The sequence below is a fragment of the Oncorhynchus mykiss genome, chromosome 2 (assembly GCF_013265735.2).
Source record: "Oncorhynchus mykiss isolate Arlee chromosome 2, USDA_OmykA_1.1, whole genome shotgun sequence".
Classification (NCBI taxonomy): domain Eukaryota; kingdom Metazoa; phylum Chordata; class Actinopteri; order Salmoniformes; family Salmonidae; genus Oncorhynchus; species Oncorhynchus mykiss.
The window spans coordinates 62,303,452-62,330,973 of record NC_048566.1 but is presented as its reverse complement, the minus strand read 5'-3'; the positions used below and the strand labels follow the sequence as shown (position 1 = coordinate 62,330,973).

Sequence of the window (27,522 nt, the reverse complement as noted above, 5' to 3'; positions counted from 1 at the left end):
CGTCTGCTAAATTACAAAGAAAATAAAGTGGTGGTGTACTGAGAGCTTTTAGGGGGAGCTTAAAAATGACCATGGTATGCTATGGTTCCTCCTCCACTCTAAACTCCCATTTATCAAACGCAGCACACCTCAATGCAATCAGCCGACATCTGCAATTCGGGGGCGGATCAAGTAAAGGCGTGTTGCTGCCTGCACTAACAACGACCTCATGCTCCTGGGCAAATGTACTGTGGCTCACTTGGCAAAATGCTTCAAGGACCTTGACTGATGCCATGGTGTGCAGCAGGATGGGGACATAGAGGGTTGTGTAGGATCACGAGGAAGAGGACAGCCAGGTGTAGAGAGCCTACCCTGGCAGAGAGTATCTGAGGGGAATTGATCATCTACCTGTCAGCAACAAGCTCCATTCCTCACTCCTCCCCAGAGTGACATGTTTCAACCTGCTCACCAGGCACACACACACGCTGACACTCAATCTCATTCACTCTCCTGCAAAAATTGCACGTCCATTGATGTACGGTGATCAGCTTGAGGTTCTTGAAGCGGTCAATGATTACTTCCCCCGACACACTTTTGATACACGCACTTACACACACATGTAAACACAAGTATTTGGCTGTATGCGCACACGCGGACAGTCTTTCACACACACACACACACACACACACACACACACACACACACACACACACACACACACACACACACACACACACACACACACACACACACACACACACACACACACACACACACACACCTTGGCAGTCTTGGTCTCGCAGGTGCTTCCAGTGAACTGTGTGTCACAGACCCCCTGCTCTTTGGCCATGTTGATGCCACTGGTGCAGATATTGTCCTCCAGAACCGCAGCGCAGCACTGCTCCTGCACTATCCTGTCAGACAGGAACAGGAAAGACACAGGGAGCACAGTTTATTCTTAACTCCATCACTGTGCTCCTTAGTGGAATAGAGTTCTGTCTCAAAGTGCTTCCTGTTAAAAAGAGCCCCGGGCATGCCTACTGGGGATCTGCTAATAGTCCTGGTTGGTGCAGCTGCTGTACGTGGGTTGAGTGAAGAAGGAAAGCCCTGTGTAAACTCAAGGTGGATTAAAACTTTGTTTTGTGTTCATAATCTTCACTTTACCAGAGTTGGGTCAATGCAGCACTGTTTCCAATTGGCTTACCACGCTAACTGTTATGGGTACATTGAAGCTAACTTAAGAATCCATTTTTTACCGTCACTGTTTTAACCCTCCCACCTCCCATTGGATGTCCCTCCTCTGATGGACACAGAGGGCTGTAGGGCGGCAACACTTCCTAGATAGAGTTGCAAAATTCCGGTAACCTTCCCAAAATTCCCAGGTTTTACCCGAAATCCTGTTTGGATTTTGTAACCCGAATTCCCGAACAACATTACTGGAATACATCCCTCTCTGAGTCTGGACCGGCCAGGGAGAACTTCCTGACAGCAGGATGACCAATGATTTGTCTCCAGCTGGACTGGCTTCATGAATATTTTACAGTAAAACCAGAAAACGTTACAGGACCGTAAGACTTCAAAGGAGAAAACTGAGGTAGACAAAGAGCTGTGTGAGTCTGTTGTAAATAATCAGATCTGAAGTGAGTGAGAGCAGGCAGAACACCTCTTTATCATACCATCAACTGAGACTGGGTTACGGTGCTCCAGCTGGAGAGATGGTTTGCTACTCTGAGGAAGGACAATAAGTTCAGGGGTGCTTGTGTCTGTCTGTCAGTGTGTCTGCCTGTTTCTGCCTGTCTGTCTGAAGGGAGGGAGTGAAACCCATTGTCTGTTTTACGAGATTGGGTACAATGCAGCACTTAGATCTCCTCTCCACTCCACTCTTCTACCAACTAGCCTGTCTTTATCAACCCTCTTACCAGAAATTCTCTCTTTCCCTATAATCTAGATCTGTCCCCACGACAACTGCACTCACGTCACCTCCGCAGAACCTTTTAAGGGCACAGCAGTGCTCCTGTCTGCCTTTTCTCTTCTTGTCTTTTTTTTTGTGTGTCTGAAATAAGCTCTCTGATTTCCTGTTCTTCCCCCTCTCCAATCCTTTCCAGTCCTCTCTCTATAGTTTCACCTCAGTGGTATTTCCTGGATTTGGCAATACCCCCTCTCTCTAAACCCTAAACCCACCCCCCCCCAACCAAAAACCATCACACTTCCACCCTTACTCTATAATTTGAAAAAATTCTGGATCACTTGGGTAGCCAAGGTCAATACATTTGCCATCAGAGAGAAGATGGAGCGACAGATCTCCTTCTTATTGGCCTTGAACCTGTGGCAGAACACCTTCTACTCTTACTACCAGAGCTGTTGTTACCCTGTTATTACACTGTTATTACACTGTTGTTATCACTAGTGTAATGTCTCCTGCTCTCACGTCAATTCAATAATGTGGCTGGGGATTTACGACCGGGGGTACGGTAAAGTCATCTCACACTATGGCCTACCACCATACCTATTGCACCATAGTCTATCTATACCGTTTACAGTCAACCCCATGGGACTAATATTGAGGTAAGCAGTCCCCCCTATGGGCACAGAGGTTAAGACCATAGAAATATAATCTATTCTCTATAGTCACTGTATTTCTCTGAGTAAGGCTGTTCAGTCAGAGAGTACATTAACTACTGTAAAAAAGGCCCCACTCACCTGCACGTGGTGGACTCAGAGATGAGAGGGATGGCTGTGCAGTCCTGGTTGTCAATGCCCCGAACCCGACCATCCTTACAGCACTCATCTATGGAGATCTGTTTTCCACCTGTGGATGGACACAACCACAAACAAACAGCGTGTGTTATTCATGGGCTTACGCTGAATGCCGTGGCTTGGCCTACTGAAGCGAGTGTAACAGTATCGGTGTGGGAGATCTAGAGACCCCAAATGGATTGTGACTCATCAGTCCTCTAAAACAGTTAGAGACCCATGAGAGCTGTCAACATCTGCATCAGATCTCCCATGATAGGGGTGTTAGCCTAATGAGCTAAAGCCCAGGCATTAGCGCCGTGAGCTAACGCTAGCCTTCAGGGCTCAGGTTACTCATGATGCACAGAGCCACCTTCTATGTTGCATAAGGTGACAGTCAACCCAAAGGGATAAGAAACACTCTCACATGAATTAGAAACTAAACTGTTAGAACAGAATAATTTCAAGGTTTCAAGCCATGTCTTGCATACAACGGAGTCTATTTTGCTGGGTGAGTAATACATGAGGATTGACATGTTTAGAACGATTATGCAAAGTATGTTTGCATAAAGTGCAACAAAAATAGTCCCAAAACACAAGTATATTGTTGTCACCCAATGCCACTCACACTTTCACAGTATTAGCAATTTGTCTTCCAAATGATTGAAAAACAAATTCAAAGCTGTTTGGAATGTTTTTCTAAATGCCTGTAAGCCTTTTGCCAGCAATACTGAATGATGGATATGTTGTGTAGAAATAAGAGGTGGCGACCCGGAGTTGGACTAACTCTGTGGCGCTCCGTCTGCTTCTCCATGTGGATTAAAAGAGCTCGGAATGCCTCGACTCTGTAAACAATTCAGCCCATCAGATCAAATACAGTCATTTCCTTGTGGTTAGTGTATTCTGCCAAACATGAAATAGCTTTGGCAGGTTGGCTGGTCCTTTCTTGCTTTAGGCTTAAACTAAGGCCTGTCTGCCAAATTGGTTTTTTATTAATATAAGTAATCCTAAAGGACTCCTAAGATTCCTCTGTTACTCAGTTGGTAGACCATGGTGCTTGCAATGCCAGGATAATGGGTTCGATTCCCAGGACCACTCATACATAAAAAATGTATGCATGCACGACTGTAAGTTGATAAAAGTGTCTGCTAAATGGCATATGTCATTATTAAAGGACACTCAAGAGTAAAATCATAGTTGTTCATCTAATAAACCAGTTGTTGGAACAAGGAACAATAGTGTATTCAACCACTGACTATAATGACACATATCATAGTGGATCAGGGGATGTCTAACTGCTAAATCTAGCTTGGCTAACGAAACAGGATCAGAGGTTTCAAGTAAAGGAGGACAAGTGCCTGGAGGTTTTATCTTAAATTTACAGTTCCATAAAAAAAGTATACAAATATATATTTTTAGTTCCAATTATTTCTGCCAGAGGAGGGAACCTGGTTTACAGTGCATTCGGAAAGTAGTCAGACCTCTTGAGTTTCTCCACATTTTGTTACGTTACAGCCTTATTCTAAAATGGATTAAATTAATGTTTGTTTCCATCAATGTACATACAATACCCCATAATGACAAAGTGAAAAACAGGTTTTTAGAAATTTGTGCAAATGGATTACAAATAAAAAACAGAAAAATCTTATTTAGATAAGTATTCAGACCCTTTGCTATGAGACTCAAAATGTACCTCATGTGCATCCTGTTTCCAATGATCATGCTTGTGATCTTTCTACAACTTGATTGGAGTCCTCCTGTGGAAAATTAAATTGTTTGGACATGATTTGGAAAGGCACACACCTTCCTATATAAGGTCCCACCATTGTCCATAGAGCTCCAGGACAGGATTGTGTTGAGGCACAGATCTGGGGAAGGGCACTAAAAAATTTCTGCAGCATTTAATGTCTCCAGGAACACAGTGGCCTCCATCATTCTTAAATGGATGAAATAGAGAACCACCTAGACTCTTCCTAGAGCTTGCTGCCTGTCAAACCTGAGCAATCGGGGGAGAAGGGACTTGGTCAGGAAGGTGACCAAGAACTCGATGGTCACTCTGACAGAGCTCCAGAGTTACTCTGTGGAGATGAGAGAACCTTCCAGAAGGATAACCATTTCTGCAGCACTCCACCATTCAGGCCTTTATGGTAGAGTGGCCAGATCGAAGCAACTCCTCAGCAAAAGACACGACAGCCCACTTGGAATTGTCCTTGAGTGACCCAGCCAAAGGCCGGACTTGAACCCGATCGAACAGCTCTGGAGAGACCTGAAATTAGCTCTACAGCGACGCTCCCCATCCAACCTGACAGAGCTTGAGAGGATCTGCAGAGAAGAATGGAAGAAACTCCCCAAATACAGGAGTGCCAAGCTTGTAGCGTCATACCCAAGAAGACTCAAGGCTGTAATCGCTGCCAAAGGTGCTTCAACATAGTACTGAGTAAAGGGTCTGAATACTTGTGTAAATGTGATATTTCCGTTGTATTTTTATACACTTGCAAAAAAATCCCCCAAAAGGTTTTTGCTTTGTCATTGTGGGTTATTGTGTGCAAATTGATGAGGGAAAAAAAACAATTGAATCCATTTTACAATAAGGCTGGAACGTAACAAAATGTGGAAAAAGTCAAGGAGTCTGAATACTTTCCAAATGCACTGAACAGTATATCCTTGAATATGGTAACTGCAGGCAGGGGCCAAAGGTGTGAACAAATGAACTTAATATAAAAATAATATGGTCATTTATCCAAAGCAAATTAGAGAACTGTCAACATTAACTGTGGGAAATAGCAATGAAAAGATGTGGACAGATTCATAAAAAGCAGTTTTGTTATACACCAACCTTGCTAATTTTTCCTGCAAGTGAAAGTCATTCTTATTGTTAAATAAACAGCAGAGTGTATAATCAAACAACAACGTAATAGGTAGTATAATAGATGAATTACCAAGCCAAGAAACACTATTTTGCTGACTCACTGAACAAGCCTGTTGAGGCCAGCCAGACTAACAATTGCAACAGTCGAGCTCCTTGTCCCGCCGTGAACTGAGTAATAAAGCTCTTAGCAACAGGGGGAGATGAGAGGGCATTTTAACAGGCCCCATAACCAGCCTTCATTGGGCCTCAGTCTGACTAGAGCCACAATCTTCAACAGTGATAAGGTCTAACTCTGCTTTCATCTGAGGGCAGGAACCAACACCAGGATGCTCTTGGAAAGGGTCAAAAGTGTTGCTCAGAGAGAGTTACACACGTAAAAAAGTAAAGAAAATATGTCTGCTGGAAGAGTAGGGATTGGTCAGAAATTGTTAACACCTCCTGTGGGGAACAATTCTCCTTGCTTGGCTTCCCCCCAGGACAGTTTTTGCCAGTCTGGACATTTTATTTTTCTTGACCATTACCACTGCCATTAACTGACTTCCCCTTGCCAAAACACCCTAGAATCTGGAAGCCTCCGTATGTCTTTAGAAACATCAGACAAACCCCCAGGGCACAACTACCATGAAGCACAAAGCTCTAGAATGTTCCCTTCCAAGCTCAGAGGAGGCATAGAATGAGAATGTCATACAATGTCTCACTTTCAGTCTCAACTGACGGAAAGAGGTGGTCACATGACTCACTCCCTGGTGTGTTCTGGTGTTTTCACACTACTCTCTCTCAACATTACGAGAGTGAGGCGTTCACACCTCTCAGCGGATTGCTGGCATTTACACGCCTAATTATCACCCTCTTTTCTCCTACCCTAAAGAGAATATGGGATTAGAGCCTGAGTGATGTGTGTGGTTTGGGGATTGTTCTAGAGGTAGTTGTAGTATGAATAGAGGGGGAAGATAAAAAATAAAAAAAGATATTCAGTACCAGTTAAAAGTTTGGACAAACCTACTCATTCAAGGGCTTTTCTTTATTTTGACTATTTTCCACATCGTAGAATGATGGTGAAGGCATCAAAACTAGGAAATAGCACATATGGAATCATTTAATAACCAAAAAAGTGTTGAACAAATCAAAATATATTTTATATTTGAGAGTCTTCAAAGTAGCCTTGATGACCGCTTTGCACACTCTTGGCATTCTCTTAACCAGCTTCATGAGGAATGCATTTCAATTAACAGGTGTGCCTTGTTAAAAGTTAACTTGTGGAATCTTCTTGTTGCGTTTGATCCAATCATTTGTGTCATGACAAGGTATGTTTATTAAACCAGGCAAGTCAGTTAAGAACAAATTCTTATTTACAATGACGGCCTAGGAACCGTGGGTTAACTGCCTTGTTCAGGGGCAGAACAGCAGATTTTTACCTTGACAGCTCAGGGATTTGATCTAGCAACTTTTCAGTTACAGGCCCAACGCTCCAACCACTATTCTACCTGCCGCCCCAAAGGTAGGGTGGTATACAGAAGATAGCCCTATTTGGTAAAAGAACAGCTCAAATAAGCAAAGAGAAATGACAGTCTATCATTACTTTAAGACATACAGAAAATGTCAAGAACTTTGAAAGATTCTTCAAGAGCAGTCGGCAAAAAAAAGCGCTATGATGAAACTGGCTCTCATGAGGACCGCCACAGGAAAGGAAGACTCAGAGTTACCTCTGCTGCAGAAGATAAGTTCATTAGAGTTAACTGCACCTCAGATTGCAGCCCAAATAAATGCTTCACAGTGTTCAAGTAACAGACACATCTCAGCATCAACTGTTCAGAGGAGACTGTGTGAATCAGGCCCTCAACCCAATTGGGATGAGTTGGACTGAAGAGTGAAGGAAAAACAGCCAACAAGTGCTCAGCATATGTGGGAACTCCTTCAAGACTGTTGGAAAAGCATTCCTCATGAAGCTGGTTGAGAGAATGACAAGAGTGCGCAAAGCTGTCATCAAGGCAAAGGGTGGCTATGTCAAAAAATATTTTGATGCCATCACTATTATTCTACAATGTAATAAATATAAGAAAATATAGAAAAACCCTGGAATGTGTAGGTGTGTCCAAACTTTTGACTGGTACTGTATATACAATATGTTTATTTATCTTCCCCCACTATTCATACTACAACTATTTGCAAATGTTATATTTTTGCATATTGTTTATTTAACTTGCTTTGGCAATGTAAACATATGTTTCCCATGCCAATAAAGCCCCACTGAATGAATGAGAGAGAGAGAGAGAGAGAGAGAAAGACAGAGAGACAGAGAGACAGAGAGAGAGAGAAAGACAGAGAGACAGAGAGAGAGAGAAAGACAGAGAGAGAAAGACAGAGAGAGAGAAAAAAAAAACATGGCTGGCCCATGTCTAGACTTCTCATGTAAACACTGCTTAATGAGCCCAGTGGAGCTCTAGTCCCTCAGCCTAAGCCCACAGCAAAGGCCTCTCGGAGACAGACCCAGACATCACAGCAGCACAGTCCACTTCCATGGGTCACATCCTTTATCTTACACGCTTCAGTCAGTTTACCCTACTGTCATCATCGTGACACAAATGACCTTATAATGTAAATGCTTAAAATCTTTATCATTTGTAATTTGACTAACGGTCTGAATAGCCTGTAGCAATGCATTTGTTGGCCATATTATAACATTCGATTTACAGGTACGTATTTGTCTGACTGAGTCTAGTAAGTTTGAGTTCATACAAAAATATGTGAATAAGTGATTCATGTACATGAATGGTTTATATCCGGATTCTATGGGACCATCTTCAGATCTTCGATCCACCCTGACACCATACCTAATGGAAGTGATACACCACCCTGACCCTTGACTCTCTCCCGTGTAGCATTGAAGCTGAGAAGAGGAGCAAGGGGCGCTGATAGGTGTTGGAAGGAGGGTATGGCCCCAGTGAGACATGCCCAATAAAATTGAATTCAACGGAGGAGGGGTGATGTCAAATTCTTACATTAAAGTCAATGGGCCAGAATTCCTAAGCACACCACCGACACGAGCCCCACAGAATGTGAAATCGGCACCATGTGTGTCCAGGGGACCCTGATCTGGGGTATATACAGTGCATTCGGAAAGTATTCAGACTCCTTAACTTTTTCTCAAATCTATTAAATTGTTTGTTTCCCTCATCAATCTACACACAATACCCCATATTGGCAAAGTAAAAACAGGCTTTTGATTTTTTTTGCTAATTTATTACAAATAAAACACGGAAATATTACATTTAGATAAGTATTCAGACCGTATATTCAGAACTTTGTTGAAGAACCTTTGGCAGCGATCACAGCCTTGAGTCTTATAGGGTATGATGCTACAAGCTTGGCACACCTGTATTTGGGGAGTTTCTCCCAGTCTTCTCTGCAGATCCTCTCAAGCTCTGTCAAGTTGGACGGGGAACGTCGCTGCGCAGCTATTTTCAGGTCTCTCCAGAGATGTTCGATCGGGTTCAAGTCCGGGCTCTGGCTGGGCCACTCAAGGACATTCAGAGAGTTGTCCCGAAGCCACTCCTGCATTGTCTTGGCTGTGAGCTTAGGGTCATTGTCCTGTTTGAAGGTGAATCTTCACCCCATTCTGAGGTCCTGAGCACTCTGGAGCAGGTTTTCGTCGAGGATCTCTCTGTACCTTGCTCCGTTCATCTTTCTATTGATCCGGAAAGATCAATGTTTCCATGTTTCCTCCAGAAGTGATGCTTGGCATTCAGGCCAAAGAGTTCAATCTTGGTTTCATCAGACCAGAGAATCTTGTTTCTCATGGTCTGAGAGCCTTTAGGCGCCTTTTGGCAAACTCCAAGTGGACTGTCATGTGCCTTTTACTCAGGAGTGGCTTCAGTCTGGCCACCGTACCATAAAGGCCTGATTGGTGGAGTGCTGCAGAGATGGTTGTCTATCTGGAAGTTTCTCCCATCTCCACAGAGGAACTCTGGAGCTGTGTCAGAGTGATAATTGGGTTCTTGGTCACCTCCCTGACCAAGGTCCTTCTCCCCCGATTGCTCAGTTTGGCTGGGCGGACAACTCTAGAAAGAGTCTTGGTGGATTCAAACATCTTCCATTTAAGAATGATGGATGCCACTGTGTTCTTGGGGACCTTCAATTATACAACTTGATTGGAGTCCACCTCTGGTAAATTCAATTGATTCGCCATGATTTGGAGGCCATCATTCTTAAATGGAAGATGTTTGGATCCACCAAGACTGCTACCCTTCCCCATATCTGTGCCTCGACACAATCCTGTCTCGGAGCTCTACGGACAATTTCTTTGACCTCATGGCTTGGTTTTTGCTTGAACATGCACTGTAAACTGTGGTACCTTATATAGACAAGTGTGTGCCTTTTCAAATCATGTCGAATCAATGGAATTTACCATAGGTGGACTCCAATCAAGTTGTAAAATCATCTCAAGGATGAGTCTCATAGAAACAAGCCTGAATACTTATGTCAATGTTTATTTATTTAACTAGGCAAGTCAGTTAATTAAGAACAAATTATTATTTTACAAATCCGGCCTACCCTGGCCAAACCCTTCCCTAACCCAGACGACGCTGGGCTAATTGTGCGCCACCCGATCACAGCCAGTTGTGACACAGCCCGGGATCGAACTAGGATCTGTAGTGACGCCTCAAGCACTGATATGCAGTACCTTAGACCGCTGCACCACTCAGGAACCCCAAGGTATTTCTGATTTTAATTTTTTATAAATTTTGAAACATTTCTAACAACCTTTTTCACTTTGTCATTATGGGGTATGTAGATTGATGAGGGGAAAACATTATTTAATACATTTTTTAATAAGCCTGTAACGTAACAAAATGTGGAAAACGGGAAGGGGTCTGAATACTTTCCGAATGCACTGTAGGTCGTCCCATGCCTCTGTGACCCATGGATGGTCCCCCTCTTAAGGATCCACCCCTTTTTTCCCCATTTTTTTTTCAATTTGCCAGCCCAGGCGCAGTTTGGATTTTGTCCACTAGATGGCAGTAGTGTATGTGCAAAGTTTAAGACTGGTCCAATTAACCATTGCATTTCTGTTCAAAATTGTGTATCAAGACTGCCCAAATGTGTCTAGTTGGTTCATTAATACATTTTCAAGTTCATAACTGTGCACTCTCCTCAAACAATAACATGGCATTATTTCACTGTAATAGCTTCTGTAAATTGGACAGTGCAGTTAGATTAACAAGAATTTAAGCTTTCTGCCAAAATCCAATATGTCTATGTCCTGGAAAATGTTGTTGTTACTTACAACCTCATGCTAATCACATTAGCCTACGTTAGCTCAACCATCCCGTGGGGGACCCACCGATCCTGTAGAGGTTTAAATCAGGACCGTGCTCCCTTTCCAGACCAGCCACCACTCAGTGTTTCCAGACTCCTTTGACACACCCTCATAGTGAAAAATATGAAACACACCGTGAATCGCACTTCTGATAAGTACTTATTATAGTGGGAGGTCGTTCCTTCTCTTGCTAGAACAAAAGCGATACCTGCTGCGTAGTGACGAACCTACCTATTCTACTTGTAGAATCGCAATGCTCACAAGTGGCCAATTACTTTGAGCACAAAGTGGGGAAGCCAACAACAACAAAAAAGGGAAAGGGGGGCATTTGTTCAAACATCCACGGATGAGACAGTCACACTACATATGCAATGTAGACTATGGGAGGTAGCTAGTTAAGTGCACAGACACAATTCACACAACAATAAATACTACATCCAAACTAGTTAACCACTTTAACTAGTATTGACGTGATAATTAAATCACAATGGATCAGCTAGTTTGAAGAAGTTTCCATGAAACGGCTGCCTGTGTTAACTGCTGAGTTAGTGAAGTGTCCTAAACTAGCTAGCTAGATATGATAACATTACCTAGCTAGCTAAACATTGGGCTGTGGGCTAACACTGGCAGTATGGTATGGAATAACTTGTTTCTTTGTCATTTTGCTAGCTAGTTGTCTAGTTGTAGACACCTGGCTAGTATCAACAAGGGCTTTTGACAAAATAGCAACATTAGCGCAGATAGCTTGGAATCTAGACCATAAGCAATACGCACTGATATGCGCTGTCAAGCGCTACTGCCACCTTCTGGTTTGGAGTAGTTTAACAAGGCTGAGTGGCTGACGACATCCAAGTCTTTGCTGTGTGAGCACACAAGAGATTGACAATCCTACTGGTGTGTCTGAGTTTTAAGGAGAGACCTGCCCTGCATCTGGTTGGCTGGTTGAGCAGCAATCATTTTGGGCACATTGCCTTACACTAAACTTTAAAACCTTGTTACGGTTTCAGCTTGGGAAATCATTTCCAGTAGTCTGAGAAATTTCTACTGGTGAAATTAGTCCATATTTTACACAACGCAAAATACATTTAATCCCTGTCAAATCACTTTAGGACAAATTGGGAATGTTGAAATCTTCCCTAAAACTGGTAATCATGGGCAGATGTTTTACTGGCAACAAGACACACACACACACACACACAAAATCAAAGCAAACCAAAATCCAAATGACACACACACTGAACAACATGTAACACAGTAGGCTTCAAGTTACTACTGTAATATAACTGCCATAAAGTGTTCATGAAATCACATGTAAACACTTTATGGGAACTTTTTAACTCCAGTGCTACCCGACCTTATATCTGCCCATACAGTGATAGTGCAGTAGCCTGCTTAGGGTGATACGTTTGAAATATCTAACATGCCTGAGTGAATGTATATGGTATTCCAACCATATGCATCACGCATGGGCATGGATTGATTCTCATGGGAAGAATTCAATCTTGAAACAGTAGGTTAGTATCCTGAAGTAAAACGGTAACTGACCTTGTCCGTTGAGAACTCCGAACAGAGAGAAAAGTATAACTATCCCGGGACCCATTGGATAAAGAAGATAATTTTTTTGCAAACACCCAAAAAGTGTCAAACAGTCAGATCTGTAATATTCTGCACTAAGAGCGTGAACCAACAGTACAGTTTCTCACGGACACGCAGATTTTCAAGCGAAAGGTAGAAAAACGGTGAGCTCACGCTGGACAGGAGTAGTCTATATGAGTGTGTTTGTGCTTGTGATGGGGCTAGTGATTCGCAGCGTCATCGTGTCTGTCTCGGAACGCAACCTCGGAACGAGCGTCTTTCTTGCTCCTAGGGGCGGGTAAAAAAAATCTAAACTCCAGAAACCACAACTGTAGTGTATTGATTTCCACTTTACAGTTGTATACGTCCAATGTCTTATAGGACACACTCATTTAATTCACGCCGTTTCATTGACTTTCCATTATGACAGATAAATAAGTAGCCTAAAATGTAAATGTATTATTTTGACTGAAAATCTGTAATGATGACATTATTTGACAATGTCCCCCAACTTCAATTACTTTCATCCAGACAACTCTGTCTGTGACAGAATGATCCCACTGTTTTATCGGAATAACATCTGGACTCCACTATGGAGTGGTTCTGTGGTTATATAAAAACCTGTTGTGGCCATAGCCAGACTTCAATACATCAAATCCTTAGAATTTTGTCGGTTAAGGCAAATTTTTGAAAATGTAATGCATATTCCATATTTTGGAACATTTACGACCATCCTCCTCGGTAGACAGACTTGTGTAATTATTCGCCACCGCGGTATTTGAGGTTGACAAAATTGCCCTTCAGGAAAATGATTGATTTAATTGAAGCATATGCTATTTGGTCTGTCTGTCTGGTTATTTCATCCTCTCAGACTGTGACAGACAGACTTGGGGTTTCTTTTTCACCAAATGGTGAAACAAAGCACATTCCGATATGGGAGAGATATAAACCTATAAACCATTTCCTCTCAATTCGAACTGCCTGTGCGTAGATACACAACTACAGTGAATGCATGGATGTAGGCCTATCTACCTCACCGACAGCGTCATTGCGTTTTGGTACACCAGAAGCATGTTAATGAATGCGCTTGCTTTGCAGCCTTGCGTTGCGGAGGCAGTTGCAGTGGGTTCAGTGTTCTGTGTGGCGCATGAAATGGATTTATCCAACCTATGCATCAAATTGTATGCATAGATTTGACAGAAATACTATAAAAAGTTGAATGTTCTACTTTTGTTGCACATATAGGGTGATTATTGGTAAAGTGGGACACTTTCTGAAAATGTGCTTTCCTTACAGAATCATCCAATTGTCTTAACCCCAACATGATACCATTCTAAATAGCTTAAGAACTCTACTCAGTGGCGGCTCTAGGCTCCCTGGGTGAACCCCCCAGCACCATTCTGCACTAAATGTAATTTGTATTCAGACATTTGGAACACAAATAAATAATCATAACATTTAAAACTATATAAAAATATATTCAAAAATAAGACTCATAAATATCAAAAAGAAGTAACAAAGACAAATAGAAACAAATTTGTGTTGATTTGGCACTCAAGCGTTAATACATTACCCGTCCCCCAACACTGTCAACCAAGAGTCAAGACTAAACCAATTCATTTTGGGGGGTGTGCAGACTGGATTTATATTATACTGGATTTTGCACATACCAGAAAAAAATGCAACAATATGTCTGTGAAACTATGTATTCACAATATTATGAATGAATTGTGGTTTATTTGGTAGCATTTCGTAGTGTGACTGATTTGATTAATTGCATTAGTACTGTACAAAGTTAGAGGTTTGATAGATTCCCCCGCTCTCCATACCTCTGGCTTCCAGTCGAGAGACCTTAGGTCAACCTCGCCCCGCTCCCCATCTGTACTTCTGAATGGCAGACCTTCCCAGTCAGTAGCCTGCCTAGCTCACAAACTAGAATCAGTGTGCCCACTCCGACAAGGTTAATTGACCCACAGTCCCACACGGTGACATGATATAATTGACGTGACGCGCAAATGAGCGATAGAAAACCGATCACGCAAATGTCACCATTACGATTTCTTATGTGGCCCTGGATGGCTGCCCATGTCGCCTAAACCTAAATCCGCCACTGAATCCACAACACTATACAAATAAAAAAATATATACATATTGAACACAGAATGGATGACTCTTCTTCAAACACAAATTGTCCTGACACCATTTATTTTCCAGTTTATAACACCAAGTTGGGACACCTTAATTGGACACAATTGTCTTTATTGTAAAACATGATAAATTAGAGAGTACATGAGTAATTTCAATATTTTTATGATAAACTTCAATTATTCATACTAATGAAATGTATTAAAAATATTCTTTAGGTATTTTAATGGAACTCAATCACTTTTTATAGCTACTGTTTTACAGGCCTCCTAGGCCATATACAGAGTTCCTCACTGAGTTCCCTGAATTCCTATCGGACCTTGTAGCCATAGCAGATAATATTCTAATTTTTTGTGATTTTAATATTCACATGGGGCGGCAAGGTAACCTAGTGGTTAGAGTGTTGGACTAGTAACCGGAAGGTTGCAAGTTCAAACCCCAGAGTTGACAAGGTACAAATATGTCGTTCTGCCCCCGAACAGGCAGTTAACCCACTGTTCCTATAAGAATTTGTTCTTAACTGACTTGCCTAGTTCAATAAAGGTAAAATAAACATGGAAAAGCCCACAGACCCACTCCAAAAGGCTTTCTGAGCCATCATCGACTCAGTGGGTTTTGTCCAACCTACTCACTGTCATACTCTGGACCTAGTTTTGTCCCATGGAATAAATGTTGTGGATCTTAATGTTTTTTCTCATAATCCTGGACTATCAGACAACCATTTTATTACGTTTGCAATCGCAACAAATAATCTGCTCAGACCCCAACCAAGGAGCATCAAAAGTCGTGCTATAAATTCTCAGACAACAAAGATTCCTTTGCCTACCAGACTCCCTCTGCCTACCCAAGGACGTCAGAGGACAAAAATCAGTTAACCACCTAACTGAGGAACTCAATTTAACCTTGTGCAATACCCTAGATGCAGTTGCACCCCTAAAAACTAAAAACATTTGTCATAAGAAACTAGCTCCGCGGTATACAGAAAATACCCAAGCTCTGAAGCAAGCTTCGAGAAAATTGGAACGGAAATGGCGCCACACCAAACTGGAAGACTTCTGACTAGCTTGGAAAGACAGTACCGTGCAGCATCGAAGAGCCCTCACGGCTGCTCGATCATCCTATTTTTCCAACTTAATTGAGGAAAATAAGAACAATCCGAAATGTATTTTTGATACTGTCGCAAAGCTAACTAAAAAGCAGCATTCCCCAAGAGAGGATGGCTTTCACTTCAGCAGTAATAAATTCATGAACTTATTTGAGGAAAAGATCATGATCATTAGAAAGCAAATTACGGACTCGTCGTTAATCTGCGTATTCCTCCAAAGCTCAGTTGTCCTGAGTCTGCACAACTCCGCCAGGACCTAGGATCAAGAGAGACGCTCAAGTGTTTTAGTACTATATCTCTTGACATACTGATGAAAATAATCATGGCCTCTAAACCTTCACGCTGCATACTGCACCCTATTCCAACTAACATAATAAACATAACATAATAATAAACGGCTCTCTATCCACCGGATGTGTACCAAACTCATTAAAAGTGGCAGTAATAAAGCCTCTCTTGAAAAAGCCAAACCTTGACCCAGAAAATATAAAAAACTATTGGCCTATATCGAATCTTCCATTCCTCTCAAACATTTTAGAAAAAGCTGTTGCACAGCAACTCACTGCCTTCCTGAAGACGAACAATGTATACGAAATGCTTCAGTCTGGTTTTAGATCCCATCATAGCACTGAGACTGCACTTGTGAAGGTGATAAATGATCTTTTAATGGCGTTAGACCGAGGCTCTGCATGTATCCTCGTGCTCCTAGGCCTTAGTGCTGCTCTGATACCATCGATCACCACATTCTTTTGGAGAGATTGGAAACCCAAATTGGTCTACACGGACAAGTTCTGGCCTGGTTTAGATCTTATCTGTCGGAAAGATATCAGTTTGTCTCTGTGAATGGTTTGTCCTCTGACAAATCAACTGTAAATTTCAGTGTTCCTCAAGGTTCCGTTTTAGGACCACTATTATTTTCACTATATATTTTACCTCTTGGGGATGTCATTCGAAAACATAATGTTAACTTTCACTGCTATGCGGATGACACACAGCTGTACATTTCACGGAAACATGGTGAAGCCCCAAAATTGCCCTCGCTAGAAGCTTGTGTTTCAGACATAGGGAAGTGGATGGCTGCAAACTTTCTACTTTTAAACTCGGACAAAACAGAGATGCGTGTTTTAGGTCCCAAGAAACAAAGAGATCTTCTGTTGAATCTGACAATTAATCTTGATGGTGGTACAGTCGTCTGAAATGAAATCGTTTAGGACCTCGGTGTTACTCTGGACCCTAATCTCTCTTCTAACGAACATATCAAGACTGTTTCAAGGACAGCTAACAGCTGGAGGCAAGGCTTTCTCCTATAGAGCTCCAATTTTATGGAATGGTCTGCCTACCCATGTGAGAGACGCAGACTCAGTCTCAACCTTTAAGTCTTTACGGAAGACTCATCCCCTCATCCCTTCAGTGGGTCATATGATTGAGTGTAGTCTGGCCCAGGAGTGTGATGGTGAACGGAAAGGCTCTGGGGCAACGAACCGCCCTTGCTGTCTCTGCCTGGCCGGTTCCCCTCTCTCCACGGGGATTCACTGCCTCTATCCTTGTTACAGGGGCACTGGCTTACTGGTGCTCTTCCATGCCTTCCCTAGGAGGGGTGCGTCACTTGAGTGGGTTGAGTCGCTGACGTGGTCTTCCTGTCTGGGGTGGCGCAGTGTCACCTGACAGTGTCACCTGAACCCTCCTGTCTCAGCCTCCAGTATTTATGCTGCAGTAGTTTACGTGTCGGGTGGCTAGGGTCAGTCTGTTATATCTGGAGTATTTCTCCTGTCTTATCCGGTGTCCTGTGTGAATTTAAGTATGCACTCTCTAATTCTCTCTTTCTCTCTTTCTTTCTCTCTCTCTGAGGACCTGAGCCCTAGGACCATGCCTCAGGACTACCTGGCATGATGACTCCTTGCTGTTCCCAGTCCACCTGTCCGTGCTGCTGCTCCAGTTTCAATTGTTCTGCCTGCGGCTATGGAACCCTGACCTGTTCACCGGGCGTGCTACCTGTCTCAGACTTGCTGTCTGGGGTTTTAGGCTGGGTTTCTGTACAGCACTTTGAGATTTCAGCTGATGTAAGAAGGGCTATATAAATAAATATTATTTCATTTTATATGATTAAGAATTATAATTTATTATTACCATTATGATTATTATTATCATCATACTTGATTATAATTATATGATGTAGCCTATGTGTACTATGAATAAAATACCATTTTAATACAATTTTCTGGATTACAATGGCCTAGAGGAGTGTCCCAGTTTGACAGTAGGCGAAGTCATTTTGATTTACAGTACATACCATTACAGAATGTTGTAATGAAACACAAAATATCCTTTCTTAGTTTTGTATAACCTTACCATTATTTACCTCAGAACCTTATATAATTGTACTTACCATTATGACTCGAGAGACACGCGTCATTACAGGGGATGCCAAGCCCACAATGATGGCGTCATACTAATTGAACCCATTTTGTATTGTCACATACACTACCAGTCAAAAGATTTAGAACACAAACTCATTCAAGGGTTTTTCTTTATTTTGTACTATTGTCTACATTGTATAATCATAGTGAAGACATCAAAACTATGAAATAACACACATTTCACATATCATGTAGTAACAAAAAAAGTATGAAACAAATCAAAACATATATTATATTTGAGATTATTCAAATAGCCACCATTTGCCTTGATAACAGTCTTGCACGCTCTTGGCATTCTCTCAACTATCTACACCTGGAATACTTTTCCAACATTCTTGAAGGAGTTCCCACATATGCTGAGCACTTGTTTACTGCTTTTCCTTCACTTTGCGGTCCGACTCATCCCAAACCATCTCAATTGGGTTGAGGTTGGGGGATTGTGGAGGCCAGGTGTGTTGGTCAAATAGCCCTTACACAGCCTGAAGGTGTGTTTTGGGTCATTGTCCATTTGAAAAACAAATTAAGCCCTAACCAGATGGGATTGCGTATCGCTGCAGAATGCTGTGGTAGACATGCTGGTTAAGTGTGTGTTGAATTCTAAATAAATCACAGACAGTGTCACCAGCAAAGAACCCCCCCCACCATAACACCTCCTCCTCCATGCTTTACGGTGCGGAGATCATCCGTTCACCCACACCGCGTCTCACAAATAAAAAAATCTCCAATTTGGACTCCAGACCAAAAGGACAAATTTCCACCGGTAAAACGTCCATTGCTCGTGTTTCTTGTCCCAAGCAAGTCTCTTCTTATTATTGGTGTCCTTTAGTAGTGGTTTCTTTGCAGCAATTTGACCAAGAAGGCCTGATTCAAACAGTTTCCTCTGAACAGTTGATGTTGAGATGTGTCTGTTACTTGAACTCTGTGAAGCATTTATTTGGGCTGCAATATCTGAGGCTGGTAACTCTAATGAACGTATCCTCTGCAGCAGAGGTAACTCTGGGTCTTCCATTCCTGTGGGGGTCCTCATGAGAGCCAGATTCATCACAGCGCTTGATGGTTATTGTGATTGCACAAATTTGCCGTATTGACTGACCTTCATGTCTTAAAGTAATGATGGACTGTCATTTCTCTTCGCTTATTTGAGCTGTTCTTGCCATAATATGGCAAATAGGGCTTATGTTAACCTGTTCATTGAAATGCATTCCAGGTGACTACATTATGAAACTAGTTGATAGTGCCAAGAGTGTGCAAAGCTGTCATCAAGGCAAAGGGTGGCTATTTGAAGAATCTCAAATATAATTTTTTTATTTATTTGTTTAACACTTTTTTTTTGTTTATTACCTGATTCCATATGTGTTATTTCATAGTTTTGATGTCTTCACTATTATTCTACAAATGTAGAAAATAGTAAAATAAAGAAAAACCCTTGAATGAGTAGGTGTTCTATTACTTTTTGACCGGTAGTGTACTTCCTCGGTAGCACACAGACATTGATTGTTGGTTATGTTATTTTACACATTTAAAGATATCCATTAAAATAGGTGTGCCACTTAACCAATACTCACCCTATCCACTAAAACATGTGGATTACGTAATGCAAGAAAGTTTGACTGTCACGTTCTGACCTTAGTTCCTTTGTTTTAGTATGGTCAGGGCGTGAGTTGGGGTGGGCAGTCTGTTTGTTTTTCTATGTTGGTTTTTGTGTTCGGCCTAGTATGGTTCTCAATCAGAGGCAGGTGTCGTTAGTTGTCTCTGATTGAGAATCATACTTAGGTAGCCTTTCTCCACCTGGGTTTCGTGGGTGTTTATTTTCCGTTTTTGTGTTTGTGCCACACGGGACTGGTTCGTTTGTTTCACGTTGTTTGTTTTGTATTTTGTAGTGTTCCGTTTTATTATTAAAAATTATGGACACTTACCACGCTGCAAATTGGTTTGATCTATCTTACTCCTCATCAGAGGAAGACGACGAACATTACATTGACTGCAAAATGTATTACACAGCATTGATAAAATAACGCTTTCGGGTCTGATATCATACCATTTGATGCATATGTTGGATATATTCGATGTATGCATCACACAGAACGCACAGCACCTGCCTCTGCAACACACGGAATGAATGCACTGCAACTACCTCTGCAATGCAATGATGCAAGGCAAACCCAGTGACCAATTGAAAATGAAGATACTTCTGGTGTATCAAAACGCAATGATGTTGGCGGTAACAGCCAGGTGGTGCGCAAAAGTGGTTACCTCAATAGCATCGGTTGTCAATTGGCTTAAGGTAAATCATGCATTTTAAAAGGTTGGTTGATTTGTTTAAAAGCTAAAGATCATACAATTTAATTTAGCTAGGCTTTTTATGAGTCTGTGTTTATCACACATTTATGGATGACTAATTATTTAATTTATCCCAAAAATGCCTGTGGACAGCTTGCCATGGGCACTGTATTTAACAATATATATATATTTGACCTTTTATTAACAATACAAAACATACACATACAAAGGACAACATCCTACAAATATCAACTACATCATACCTGCCCAGACCCACTAGCACACACCCATCTCCAGCGACCCATCACTTTTGCCACATGGCCTAAAACTACCATTTCAACTCTCTCCGTAGCCCATGCACTTTCAATAGTTACACTATACTGTATACAAAAGTATGTGGACACCCCTTCAAATGAGTGGATTCGGCTATTTCAGCTTGCTTGGTGTATAAAATCGAGCACACCGCCATGCAATCTCCATTGACGAACAGTGGCAGTAGAAGGACCTTACTGAGGTGCTCAGGGACTCAGTGATCATCATAGGATGCCACCTTTCCGACAAGTCAGTTTCGTAAAATTTCTGCCCTGCTAGAGCTGCCATGGTAAATTCTAAGTGCTGTTATTGTGAAGTGGAAACGTCTAGGAGCAACAAAGACTCAGCTGTGAAGTGGTAGGTCACACATGCTCACAGAACGGGTCTGCCGAGTGCTGAAGCACATAGCACTTAAAAATAATCTGTCCTTGGTTGCAACACTCACTACCAAGTCCCAAAGTGCCTCTGGAAGCAACGTCTGCACAAGAACTGTTCGCCGGGAGCTTCATGAAATTAGTTTCCATGGCCGAACAGTCGCAAAAACAAGCCTAAGATTCTATGCGTCACTTGGAGCGGTGTAAAGCTCGCCCCCATTGGACTCCAGAGCAGTGGAAATCCGTTCTCTGGAGTGATGAATCATCCTTCACCATCTGGCAGTCTGATGGATGAATCTGGCTTTGGCGGATGCCAGGAGAACGCTACCTGCCCCGATGCATAGTGCCAACTGTAAAGTTTGGAGGAGGAATAACGGTCTGGAGCTATTTTTCATGGTTCTGTCTAGGGACCTTAGTTCCAGTTAAGGGAAACCTTAACGCTACAGCATACAATGACATTCTAGACGATTCTGTAGTTCCAACTTTGTGGCAACAGTTTTTAGAATAGTTTTTTTCAAGAGGAGTGGTGAGAAGAGAATCGTCCAGCCCATTGGGTATCTCACTACACCCCCATAATGCCATGTCTTGAAATATGCAGACAGATGGATTCAAATGAATTCTACATTGTAATCCTTCTGACAACCAACTTTCTAGCTTTGCCCACAACTTCCAGACTTTATCATGTTCCTAGAAGGCATGGATTATGGAGTCACTATTCGTTTTGCAATTGAGACATGACTCTGCCGTTGTGCTACGGAATTAGTGAGTTTTGATTCTTGTATAATACATTCTATACATTAGTTTATACTGGATTAAGCATGCATTTTTGTTAACTGTAATTTTGTTAGTTATGCTCCAACTTTCCCTCCATCGTGTGCCAACATCAGTTCTTTATACTTAAGTCTTGGTCCCAATAGTTTAAAAAATGTTTGGTTGAAATTTTTAGTTGAATATGCTCTCGTCAAGTTTTTGTATGTCTTCCCTATCATATAAACATCCTTTTCTGACTCAAATAAGATTCCCTCAAGGTTGCTCTGATCTCAAAATCGAAGTTGTGTGATATGTAACTTTTATGTTGCATGTATTTGAAACTATCTACATCTAAATTACTTTTTAATTCTGTCATGGAAATACAGATATTTACCGTTACCAAGTCATTTATGGTTTCTATGCCTTTAGTTTTCTATGTGGAACACTTTCTGAAAAGCTATCCAAGAATTGCACCATATGGTTGTGTTTTTAGGGAGTGATATTTGTTCTTGTAGAATACATTTAATATTGTTCTATATTGTTAGTGTTCTTAACAATGAAGTTGTTCATGTTCTTAGCTTAATCCTTTGAAAATAAACCCATGACAAGATTCTGGGGATGAGCATTCCCATCTTCAATATGTACACATTGCTCTTCTTGTGACGTGGTAAGGTTGGACCCAAGGTGCAGAGAAGAGACCAGACGAGGAATCAGTGGTTAAGGCTAAACATAATGCTTTACTGAGAAACGGTAGCCACAGGATCACAGTACACTTGAAAAACCAGCAAACACTAAGTCTCGAAAACTCACTTAGGAAACAACCGCACACAGTAAACAATTCACACTTCTGCAAAGGACAACAGAAAACCCACCTCTTTTAACAGGGAAATTATAATGAGTAAATCGGACACACCTGAGTGTCGAGAATATCTCTAGGATGGTCTGTGCCGCCCTCTGATGACAGGTGGAATCATAACATTTATTTAGTGCGTTGAACTATATGTAACAAGGAAAAGCTGTTATAACCGAGTATACTTTTTTGAAATAATGTCTTTGGTGGGATAATTGGTATTACCAAAAATAAGTAAATAAACTTTGGCAGCCATACCATTTTAAAGAGGTTTATTCTACCTGTAAGATTTATGGGAAGATTATTCAATTTAATTACATCTACTTTGATATTGTTGAGAAATGGTATTAAAATCATTATTTATTTAATATTTGTTCTCACTTATTAAGCATCCTAAGTATGTAATATTTTGTGTGGTCCACTTAAAGGTTTGATGTAGATCATGAGCTATTCGTTTCCTGATTTCCATCATTTAGTTTTCCACATTCATTGTATAACCTGAGATTTTAGAGTTTTATCATACATCAGTTGTGCAGAGGTGAGGATGGAGTCAAGCACAGGACACAGAACTGAGTAAAATAACTTACTTTACTCTGAAAAATAAATCAGCCAAAATAATCCACGCAGGGATAACAACCCTAACACACACGACTAACACAAACCAGGAATAATCACGCACAAAACATAATGGGAACCAGAGGGTTAAATAGGGAAATAATAATAACTTAATGAGAACCTGGTGTGTACACTCAAGACATAACAAATGGAAAACAGAAACATGGATCTGTGTTAGCTAGAAAGCCGGGGACTGTCACGTTCGTCATATGAAGGAGAACAAGGATATGCAAACATTTTTATTTATTTAAAGAATGAACACTGAACAAACTAACAAAAATAACAAAACCAAACATGAAGCTATACAAACAAGTGCTGACAGGCAACTACATAAAGACAAGATCCCACACCATAAAGTGGGAAACAGGGCTGCCTAAATATGATCCCCAATCAGAGACAACGATAAACAGCTGTTTCTGATTGAGAACCATATCAGGCCAACATAGAAATACAAAAACCCCTAAACTTACAACAACCCTAGAAATACAAAAACCCTAGACATACAACACTAGAGTACCCACCCTAGTCACACCCTGACCTAACCAAAATATATGGAAAACAGAGATATCTAAGGTCATTGCGTGACAGTGATGACAAACGCCTCCCGAACAAGTCGTGACAAGTATTCTGAAAATATTTTTAGCAAAGCGAGCATTGAGTTTTCAATATTGGCCAAGTTTAACAGGACATCATCTGTAAATAAGTTTAGTTTATAATCATGTTTACCAAAACCGATACCTGCTATGTTTGGGTCCTGTATAATTCGCAGTTCAATTGCCAGTGCAAACAGGAGGGGGAAGAGGGGACATCCCAGTCTTGTGCCTATTTCTTAAAACCAGTTGCATCTCTAGGGGCGCTATTTCATTTTTGGATAAAAAACGTTCCCGTTTTAAGCGCGATATTTTGTCACGAAAAGATGCTCGACTATGCATATTCTTGACAGTTTTGGAAAGAAAACACTCTGAAGTTTCAGAATCTGCAAAGATTTTGTCTGTAAGTGCCCCAGAACTCATTCTACAGGCGAAACCAAGATGATACGTCAAACAGGAAATGAGCAGAATTTCTGAAGCTCTGTTTTCTAATGTCTCCTTATATGGCTGTGAATGCGACAGGAATAAGCTTAGACCTTCTGCCGTTTCCCCAAGATGTCGGCAGCATTGTGACGTATTTGTAGGCATATCATTGGAAGATTGACCATAAGAGACTACATTTTCCAAGTGTCCGCCTGGTGTCCTGCGTCGAAACTGGTGCGCAAAGCCATGTGCAAGTATTTTTCCATTTGATTGAGAGGGGAAACCATGCTTCCACGAACGATATATCATCGAAGAGATAAGTGAAAAACACCTTGAGGATTGATTCTAAACAACGTTTGCCATGTTTTCAGTCGATATTATGGAGTTAATTTGGAAAAAAGTTCGCGTTTTGAGGACTGAATTTTCAGTTTTTTTTGGTAGCCAAATGTGATGTACAAAACGGAGCTATTTCTAATACACAAAGAATCTTTTTGGAAAAACTGAGCATCTGCTATCTAACTGAGAGTCTCCTCATTGAAAACATCTTAAGTTCTTCAAAGGTAAATTATTTTATTTGAAGGCTTTTATGTTTTTGTTGAAATGTTGCGTGCTGGATGCTAACGCTAATGCTAACGCTAAATGCTACGCTAGCTAGCTACTTTTACACAAATTATTGTTTTCCTATGGTTGAGAAGCATATTTTGAAAATCTGAGATGACAGTGTTGTTTACAAAAGGCTAAGCTTGAGAGATGGCATATTTATTTCATTTCATTTGCGATTTTCATGAATAGTTAACGTTGCGTTATGGTAATGAGCTTGAGTCTGTATTCACGATCCCGGATCCGGGATGGGGAGATCAGAAAGGTTAAGCAATTGAATTTTAACTGTATGATATTTATACAATAATTTTCTTAAATCTATTATTTCAGCTGGAAATTTGAAAGCTTACAAAGTTTGGAATTTGAAAAGGCCATTCAAGACAAAGCCTTTTCGGGCATCAACAACCATTAATGATAAATCTAGATTTTGTTTTTTTGCATATTGTATTAAACTTGAACATGTTTTTGTATTTGTTTGTGTCTATTTTTAATAAACCATGTTTGATTGATGTGTATCAAGTCTGGTAAGACTTTTGCCATTCTATTGCTTATAAGCTTTGCTATTATTTTGTCATAATTTATGAAACTTCTATAAACGTCTATAATCAGCAGTGGACTCTCCAGATTTTCCTGGTTTTAATATAACTGAAATAACTGTTTGATATATGGAACTAGGAAGTACTGAATTGAGTGGCATGTGTGTTGTCATTTGTGTAAATAAGGAGGCTACTTTGTTCCAAATGTTCAAATAAATAATATGGGAAAGCCATCCCTCTATTTCTTATATATATATATATATATATATATATATATACAGTGCCTTGCGAAAGTATTCGGCCCCCTTGAACTTTGCGACCTTTTGCCACATTTCAGGCTTCAAACATAAAGATATAAAACTGTATTTTTTTGTGAAGAATCAACAACAAGTTGACACAATCATGAAGTGGAACGACATTTATTGGATATTTCAAACTTTTTTAACAAATCAAAAACTGAAAAATTGGGCGTGCAAAATTATTCAGCCCCTTTACTTTCAGTGCAGCAAACTCTCTCCAGAAGTTCAGTGAGGATCTCTGAATGATCCAATGATGACCTAAATGACTAATGATGATAAATACAATCCACCTGTGTGTAATCAAGTCTCCGTATAAATGCACCTGCACTGTGATAGTCTCAGAGGTCCGTTAAAAGCGCAGAGAGCATCATGAAGAACAAGGAACACACCAGGCAGGTCCGAGATACTGTTGTGAAGAAGTTTAAAGCCGGATTTGGATACAAAAAGATTTCCCAAGCTTTAAACATCCTAAGGAGCACTGTGCAAGCGATAATATTGAAATGGAAGGAGTATCAGACCACTGCAAATCTACCAAGACCTGGCCGTCCCTCTAAACTTTCAGCTCATACAAGCAGAAGACTGATCAGAGATGCAGCCAAGAGGCCCATGATCACTCTGGATGAACTGCAGAGATCTACAGCTGAGGTGGGAGACTCTGTCCATAGGACAATAATCAGTCGTATATTGCACAAATCTGGCCTTTATGGAAGAGTGGCAAGAAGAAAGCCATTTCTTAAAGGTATCCATAAAAAGTGTTGTTTAAAGTTTGCCACAAGCCACCTGGGAGACACACCAAACATGTGGAAGAAGGTGCTCTGGTCAGTTTTGCAACAATGCAAAACGTTATGTTTGGCGTAAAAGCAACACAGCTGAACACACCATCCCCACTGTCAAACATGGTGGTGGCAGCATCATGGTTTGGGCCTGCTTTTCTTCAGCAGGGACAGGGAAGATGGTTAAAATTGATGGGAAGATGGATGGAGCCAAATACAGGACCATTCTGGAAGAAAACCTGATGGAGTCTGCAAAAGACCTGAGACTGGGACGGAGATTTGTCTTCCAACAAGACAATGATCCAAAACATAAAGCAAAATCTACAATGGAATGGGTCAAAAATAAACATATCCAGGTGTTAGAATGGCCAAGTCAAAGTCCAGACCTGAATCCAATCGAGAATCTGTTTTTAAGAACTGAAAACTCCTGTTCACAAATGCTCTCCATCCAACCTCATTGAGCTCGAGCTGTTTTGCAAGGAGGAATGGGAAAAAATGTCAGTCTCTTGATGTGCAAAATTGATAGAGACATACCCCAAGCGACTTACAGCTGTAATCGCAGCAAAAGGTGGCGCTACAAAGTATTAACTTAAGGGGGCTGAATAATTTTGCAGGCCCAATTTCTCAGTTTTTGATTTGTTAAAAAAGTTTGAAATATCCAATAAATGTCGTTCCACTTCATGATTGTGTCCCACTTGTTGTTGATTCTTCACAAAAAAATACAGTTTTATATCTTTATGTTTGAAGCCTGAAATGTGGCAAAAGGTCACAAAGTTCAAGGGGGCCGAATACTTTCGCAAGGCACTGTATATATAAATAAAGAACCATTTAAAACATTTTAGTCGATATGACATACATTATGAGGGCGGTGGGCAATCCATAGAATGGGAGGATCATAGTATAAACACTGTACATAGTTGTTGTATACAGTACCAGTCAACATTTTGGACACATCTACTCATTCCAGGGTTTTTATTTAT

General features: G+C 41.0%; 1 protein-coding gene across 4 annotated transcripts in view; it reads right to left on the bottom strand.

The window, feature by feature from the left end:
* fbln1 (fibulin 1) overlaps window positions 1–27,522 on the bottom strand; it is an 86,105-nt gene that overhangs the window by 38,335 nt on the left and 20,248 nt on the right. For 3 of the 4 annotated variants that reach the window (XM_036952617.1, XM_036952598.1, XM_036952590.1), the window contains exons 2-3: window positions 2,680–2,788; window positions 761–893 (exon numbers count right to left, since the gene is read on the bottom strand). In XM_036952617.1, coding sequence (XP_036808512.1) covers window positions 761–893; window positions 2,680–2,788 — 242 coding nt within the window. Of the gene's footprint in view, window positions 1–760; window positions 894–2,679; window positions 2,789–12,443; window positions 12,725–27,522 lie in introns of those variants that run through there. The other variant, XM_036952607.1, reaches the window with a different exon arrangement.